Consider the following 7588-nt stretch of genomic DNA (forward strand, 5'->3'; position numbering starts at 1 on the left):
ATCCAGGGCCTTCCGGGGCCCTTCCCACCCAGGCCTTCCGGGGCCTTCCACCCAGGGCCTTCCATCCGGGGCCTTCCAGGGCCTTCCATCCGGGGCCCTTCCATCCAGGGCTTCCGGGGCCCTTTCCCATCCGGGGCCCTTCCATCCGGGGCCTTTCCCGGGGCCTTCCATCCAGGGCCTTCCATCCAGGGCCTTCCGGGGCCTTTCCATCCAGGGCCTTCCATCCAGGGCCTTCCGGGGCCTTCCATCCGGGGCCCTTCCATCCAGGGCCTTCCAGGGCTTCCCCGGGGCCTTCCCATCCGGGGCCCTTCCCGGGGCCCTTTCCATCCAGGGCCTTCCATCCGGGGCCTTTCATCCAGGGCCTTCCGGGGCCCTTTCCCATCCGGGGCCCTTCCATCCGGGGCCCTTTCCCAGGGCCTTCCAGGGCCTTCCAGGGCCTTCCGGGGCCCTTTCCATCCAGGGCCTTCCAGGGCCTTCCGGGGCCTTCCATCTGGGGCCTTCGAGGGCCTTCCAGGGCCTCTTTATCTCCACTTTCACCACCTCTTTATCTCCACTTTCACCACCTTTTTCTCCACTTTCACCTCTTTTTCCACATTTTTTCTCCATTGCACCTCTTTCTCCACATTTTTTCTCCACTTTCACCACATTTTCCTCCACTTTCTTTCTTTTCTCCTTTTTCACCACATTTTCCTCCACTTTTTCTTTTTTTTCCCCACTTTCACCACATTTTCCTCTACTTTCTTCTGTTTTTCTCCACTTTTAATCCCCCTTTCTCCACTTTTACCTCTTTCTTGACCTTTTTCTCCACTTTTACTTCTTTCTCCATTTTTTTTCTCTACTTTCACCACCTCTTTCCCCCTTTTCACCTCTTTCTCCACTTTTTTTCTCTACTTTCACCACCTCTTCAGAGAAGAAAGTGGAGGAAAATGTGGTGAAAGTGGAGAAAAAGAGAAGAAAGTGGAGGAAAATGTGGTGAAAGTAGAGAAAAAATGTGGAGAAAGAGGTGCAAGTGGAAATAAAGGTCAAGAAACAGGAAAAAGTGGAGAAAAAAGGTATTAAAAGTGGAGAAAAAAACAGAAGAAAGTAGAAGAAAATGGGTGAAAGGGGGAAAAAAAGGAAGAAAGTGGAAAAAAAATGTGGGAAAGTGGAGAAAAAATGTGGAGAAAGAGGTGAAAGTGGAGAAAGAGGTGGTGAAAGTGGAGAAAAAATGTGGAGAAAGAGGTGAAAGTGGAGAAAGAGGTGGTGAAAGTGGAGATAAAGAGGTGAAAGTGGAGAAAGAGGTGGTGAAAGTGGAGAAAAAATGTGGAGAAAGAGGTGCAAGTGGAGATAAAGGTCAAGAAACAGGTAAAAGTGGAGAAAGAAGGTATTAAAAGTGGAGAAAAACAGAAGAAAGTAGAAGAAAATGGGGGAAAAGTGGAGAAAAAGAGAAGAAAGTGGAGAAAATCGGGTAAAAGTGGGAAAAAAAGTGGAAAAGAGGTAAAAGTGGAGAAAGAGGTGGTGAAAGTGGAGAAAAAATGTGGAAAAAGAGGTGAAAGTGGAGAAAGAGGTGGTGAAAGTGGAGATAAAGAGGTGAAAGTGGAGAAAGAGGTGGTGAAAGTGGAGAAAAAATGTGGAGAAAGAGGTGCAAGTGGAGATAAAGGTCAAGAAACAGGTAAAAGTGGAGAAAGAAGGTATTAAAAGTGGAGAAAAACAGAAGAAAGTAGAAGAAAATGTGGTGAAAGTGGAGAAAAAGAGAAGAAAGTGGAGAAAAATGTGGTGAAAGTGGAGAAAAAATGTGGAAAAAGAGGTGAAAGTGGAGAAAGAGGTGGTGAAAGTGGAGAAAAAATGTGGAGAAAGAGGTGAAGGAGAAAGGGGTGGTGAAAGTGGGATAAAGAGGTGAAAGTGGAGAAAGGGGGTAAAGTGGAAAAAAAATGGGGAGAAAGAGGTGCAAGTGGAGATAAAGGTCAAGAAACGGGTAAAAGTGGAGAAAGAAGGTATTAAAAGTGGAAAAAAACAGAAGAAAGTAGAAGAAAATGTGGTGAAAGTGGAGAAAAAGAGAAGAAAGTGGAGAAAATGTGGTGAAAGTGGAGAAAAAATGTGGAAAAAGAGGTGAAAGTGGAGAAAGAGGTGGTGAAAGTGGAGAAAAAATGTGGAGAAAGAGGTGAAAGTGGAGAAAGAGGTGGTGAAAGTGGAGATAAAGAGAAAAAAGTGGAGGAAAATGTGGTGAAAGTGGAGAAAAAATGTGGAGAAAGAGGTGAAAGTGGAGAAAGAGGTGGTGAAAGAAGAGAAAGAGGTGGTGAAAGTAGAGAAAAAATGTGGAGAAAGAGGTGAAAGTGGAGAAAGAGGTGGTGAAAGTGGAGATAAAGAGAAAAAAGTGGAGGAAAATGTGGTGAAAGAAGAGAAAAATGTGGAGAAAGAGGTGAAAGTGGAGAAAGAGGTGATGAAAGTGGAAAAAAAGGGGGAAAAAGGGAAATAGCGGGGAAAAGGAAAAAAAGGGGTTGGGGGGAAAAAAGTAAAAGGGGGGAAATGGGAAAGATTTTTAAAGTAGAAAAATGTGGGAAAAGGGAAAATTTCTACTTTCTTTTTCACCCTTTTTTCCACTTTTCCTTTTTCTCCACATTCACCCCCCTTTCCCTTCTTTTTTTTCCCATTTTCACCTCTTTCTCCACTTTTTTCTCCACTTTTTCTCTTTTTCCCCACTTTCCCACCTCTTTCTTATTTTCACCACCTTTTTCCCCACTTTTTTTCTCCACTTTCACCACATTTTCCTCCACTTTCTTCCCTTTTTCTCCACTTTCGACTCTTTCTCCACTTTTTTCTCCACTTCCTTCTCTTTTTCTCCCTTTTCACCAACACTTTCTCCACTTTTTCCTTCTTTCACCACCTCTTTCTCCACTTTCACCACCTCTTTTTCCACTTTCACCTTCTTCTTCACTTTTTTCTCCACATTTACCACCCCATTCTTGTGACCTTTCCTTACAAAATCCTACAATGAAACCTCACCTTCGCCCTTTTCTCCTCTTTCTACACCCGCTTTCACTACCTTTATTCCACTTTCTCCTCATTCACCACCTTTTGCTCCACTTTCTCCTCTTTCACCACCTTTTTCTTCACTTTCTCCACATTCACCACCCCTTTCTCCTCTTGTTCCACCACTTTCACCACCTTTCCTCCACATTCACCACCCCTTCCTCCTCTTTTTTCTCCACATTCACCACCCCTTTCTCCACTTTTTCCTTCTTTCACCACCTCTTTCTCCACTTTCACCACCTCTTTTTCCACTTTCACCTTCTTCTCCATTTTTTTTCTCCACATTCACCCCCCCATTCTTGTGACCTTTCCTTACAAAATCCTAAAATGAAACCCACCTTCGCCCTTTTTCCCTTTCTACACCCGCTTTCACTACCTTTATTCCACTTTCTCCTCATTCACCACCTTTTACTCCACTTTCTCCTCTTTCACCACCTTTTTCTTCACTTTCTCCACATTCACCACCCCTTTCTCCTCTTGTTCCACCACTTTCACCACCTTTCCTCCACATTCACCACCCCTTCCTCCTCTTTTTTCTCCACATTCACCACCTCTTTCTCCACTTTCACCACCTCTTTTTCCACTTTCACCTTCTTCTCCACTTTTTTTCTCCACATTCACCACCCCATTCTTGTGACCTTTCCTTACAAAATCCTACAATGAAACCTCACCTTCACCCTTTTCTCCTCTTTCTACACCCGCTTTCACTACCTTACTCCACTTTCTCCTCATTCACCACCTTTTACTCCACTTTCTCCTCTTTCACCACCTTTTTCTTCACTTTCTCCACATTCACCACCTCTTTCTCCTCTTGTTCCACCACTTTCACCACCTTTCCTCCACATTCACCACCCCTTCCTCCTCTTTTTTCTCCACATTCACCACCCCTTTCTCCACTTTCTCCTCTTTGTCCACCACTTTCACCACCTTTTTCTTCACTTTCTCCTCTTTCACAACCTTTTTGACTGGAAGGCTGGATGGAAGGCTGGATGGAAGGCTGGCTGGAAGGCTGGATGGAAGGCTGGATGGAAGGCTGACTGGAAGGCTGACTGGAAGGCTGACTGGAAGGCTGACTGGAAGGCTGGATGGAAGGCTCTACAAGGCTCTACAACTATGGCGACGTAGGGGAGGGCCAAAAGTGCGTCTTTCTTGTCCAGCAGCACGCACCGCAGGATCAGAATGATAGCGACTAGCGTTTTCCCGCCACTCGTGGGGGCAATATCCAGTCCGTTCTTCTCCTCCTTGTCTTGGTCGATGTGACGGTGAAGCATTTCCCACTGCCAGTCATGCAGCTTCCGTACGTGGAAAATCTCGAAGAGACATCGCCTCAAGCCTTCTCCGAGACCGAAGAACTCGTCCTCCGGGTTTGTGTTTAAGTTTTTATTCGCAGAATATTATGTGGGGGCCCCCTTGCCTTGGGGGCATTTTGTTTGTCTTGTGTCCATTGGCATTTAAATATGCGAGACGAAGAAAGGCGTAGGAAAATAAACAAAACCACGCGCAGGCGGCCCAGAAAGTAGTCCCGGGAAGAATTTGGGCATCGAATGGAGAGGCGCGGGCCCTTCGCAGACTTTTTTTTGTGGCGGTGGTCTGTTTTTATCGCGTAGCCAAAGTTGAGCCTAAGTCACAACGAGTCCCTTTCGATCGCCGTGGGCATCGCCAGTGGCGCGGCGCAACAGTCACGGAGCACGAGGCGCGTCCTGTTAGCGCCCGCGGACGGATCCGGGGGTCTGGATCCGAGGGTTCGGATCCGGGGGCCCGGGGTCCGGGTCGCGATCCGGAGTTCCGGACCCGGTGGTCCGGATCCGGGGGTCCGGACCCCTGGATCCGGATCCCCGGACCCCCGATCCGGACCCGGATCCGGCCCTCGGATCCGGACCCACGGATCCGGAGACTCGGATCCGCACCCCGGATCCGAACCCCGGATCCGGATCCGAGGGTCCGGTCCGGGGTTCGGATCCGGGGGCCCGGGGTCCGGGGTCCGGATCCGGAGTTCCGGATCCTGTGGTCCGGATCCGGGGGTCCGAATCCGGAGTTCCAGATCCGGAGGTCCGGATCCGGGGGTCCGGATCCAGGGGCCAGATCCGGGGTCCGGATCCGGGGGTCCGGATCCGGGGATTCCAGATCCGAGGGGCCTGATCCGGGGGTTCAGATCCGGGGGCCCGGGGTCCGGGGTCCGGATCCGGAGTTCCGGATCCTGTGGTCCGGATCCGGGGGTCCGGATCCGGGGTTCCAGATCCGAGGGGCGGATCCGAGCCTCCGGATCCGGGGGTCTGGATCCGAGGGTTCGGATCCGGGGGTCTGGATCCGGGGTCCGGATCCCATCGGACGGAAAAATTGCTTAGGTGGGTCGTGTTAGGTTAGGTTAGGTTAGGTAAGGCGAATTATTTCTTCCGGACAGGCTTCCCAAGCCTGGGTTGCACTAACCTAGTCGACTCTGGGGTCGACTCTGGAGTCGACTCTGGATTAATTATGGGTCGATCTGGGGTCGACTCTGGATTGATTATGGGTCGAATCTAGAGTCCTGACTCCAGAGTCGACTCTAGAGTCGACTTGGAGTTAACTCGGATTTGATATGGAGTCGGACTCTGGGGTCGACTCTGGATTTGATTATGGAGTCGACTCTGGGGTCGACTCTGCGTCAACTCTGGATTTGATTATGGAGTCGACTTGGGGTCGACTTTGATTTGATTATGAAGGTCGACTCTAGAGTCGACTCTGGAGTCGACTCTGGATTTAAGTTAGGGAGTCGACTCTGGGGTCGACTTGGATTTGATTATGGAGTCGACTCTGGGGTCGACTCTGGATTTGATTATGGAGTCGACTCTGGGTCGACTGCTGCAGTCAATCTGGATTGATATGGAGTGACTCTGGGTCGACTCTGGATTTGATTATGGAGTCGACTCTGAGGACTCGGTCGACTCTGGAGTAACTCTGGATTGATTAGGAGTCGACTCTGGGGTCGACTCTGCAGTCAACTCTGGATTTGATTATGGAGTCGACTCTGGGGTCGACTTTGGATTTGATTATGAAGTCGACTCTAGAGTCGACTCTGGAGTCGACTCTGGATTTAATTATGGAGTCGACTCTGGGGTCGACTCTGGATTTGATTATGGAGTCGAATCTAGAGTCGACTGACTCCAGAGTCGACTCTAGAGTCGACTCTGGAGTCAACTCTGGATTTGATTATGGAGTCGACTCTAGAGTCGACTTCATAATCAAATCCAAAGTCGACCCCAGAGTCGACTCCATAATCAAATCCAGAGTTGACTGCAGAGTCGACCCCAGAGTCGACTCCATAATCAAATCCAGAGTTGACTCCAGAGTCGACCCCAGAGTCGACTCTAGAGTCGACTCCATAATCAAATCCAAAGTCGACCCCAGAGTCGACTCCATAATCAAATCCAGAGTTGACTCCAGAGTCGACCCCAGAGTCGACTCCATAATCAAATCCAGAGTCGACCCCAGAGTCGACTCCATAATCAAATCCAGAGTTGACTCCAGAGTCGACTCTAGAGTCGACTCTGGAGTCAGTCGACTCTAGATTCGACTCCATAATCAAATCCAGAGTCGACCCCAGAGTCGACTCCATAATTAAATCCAGAGTCAACTCCAGAGTCGACTCTAGAGTCGACTTCATAATCAAATCCAAAGTCGACCCCAGAGTCGACTCCATAATCAAATCCAGAGTTGACTGCAGAGTCGACCCCAGAGTCGACTCCATAATCAAATCCAGAGTTGACTCCAGAGTCGACCCCAGAGTCGACTCTAGAGTCGACTCCATAATCAAATCCAAAGTCGACCCCAGAGTCGACTCCATAATCAAATCCAGAGTTGACTGCAGAGTCGACCCCAGAGTCGACTCCATCATCAAATTCAGAGTCGACCCCAGAGTCGACTCCATAATCAAATCCAGAGTTGACTCCAGAGTCGACTCTAGAGTCGACTCTGGAGTCAGTCGACTCTAGATTCGACTCCATAATCAAATCCAGAGTCGACCCCAGAGTCGACTCCATAATTAAATCCAGAGTCGACTCCAGAGTCGACTCTAGAGTCGACTTTATAATCAAATCCAAAGTCGACCCCAGAGTCGACTCCATAATCAAATCCAGAGTTGACTGCAGAGTCGACCCCAGAGTCGACTCCATAATCAAATCCAGAGTTGACTCCAGAGTCGACCCCAGAGTACCTCCGTGAAGGTGGCCTGACCCATCAATCCCGCCCAAGTCCGACCGTATGTTTTTGATTGTTTTTCGTTTGTTTAGGTTTGTTTAGCGTTTGTTTTGCTTCTGGATTGTATCCCGACCCGGATTTCAAGGACCCCCAAATCGCCGAAGAAGTTGGCCCAACCCACTTTAACCGTGAGTCCTAACTTAACGCCGGTTTGTTATTTCGACTCGAAATCGTTAGTTTACGTTTGTTTTGCCAAAAGCTTAAGCTCTCGGAAGAGCCAGTTTGGTCATAGAAGCACGGTTCCTATACGTAAAAACAGTGGGTCGGGCCAGATACCCGACGTGTGGTTATAATCAGATGCGAAGTACCAAACCTTGAATTCAGGTTAAGAGCGATCTGTTTCGTT

The 7588-nt window shown here is 48.9% G+C and overlaps 2 protein-coding genes across 2 annotated transcripts in view; one reads left to right on the forward strand and one right to left on the reverse strand.

The window, feature by feature from the left end:
- LOC117652767 (fibril-forming collagen alpha chain-like) overlaps positions 1-2310 on the forward strand; it is a 2976-nt gene extending 666 nt beyond the window's left edge. The window contains exons 2-5 of the mRNA XM_034397860.1: positions 909-1052; positions 1151-1363; positions 1455-1651; positions 2087-2310. Of these exons, the coding sequence (XP_034253751.1) occupies positions 909-1052; positions 1151-1363; positions 1455-1651; positions 2087-2310 (778 nt within the window). The remainder of the gene's footprint in view (positions 1-908; positions 1053-1150; positions 1364-1454; positions 1652-2086) is intronic.
- Positions 2311-3417: 1107 nt separating this feature from the next.
- Positions 3418-6989, reverse strand: LOC117652768 (clumping factor A-like). Its single transcript, XM_034397861.1, has 4 exons — positions 6645-6989; positions 6149-6595; positions 3756-4090; positions 3418-3652 (listed from the first exon to the last, which is right to left on the reverse strand). Exons 1-4 carry the CDS (start codon positions 6987-6989, stop codon positions 3418-3420), a joined length of 1362 nt encoding a protein of 453 aa, XP_034253752.1.
- Positions 6990-7588: the final 599 nt, after the last annotated feature.

This window comes from Thrips palmi, unplaced genomic scaffold (assembly GCF_012932325.1).
Source record: "Thrips palmi isolate BJ-2018 unplaced genomic scaffold, TpBJ-2018v1 HiC_scaffold_7, whole genome shotgun sequence".
In the NCBI taxonomy this organism is placed as follows: domain Eukaryota; kingdom Metazoa; phylum Arthropoda; class Insecta; order Thysanoptera; family Thripidae; genus Thrips; species Thrips palmi.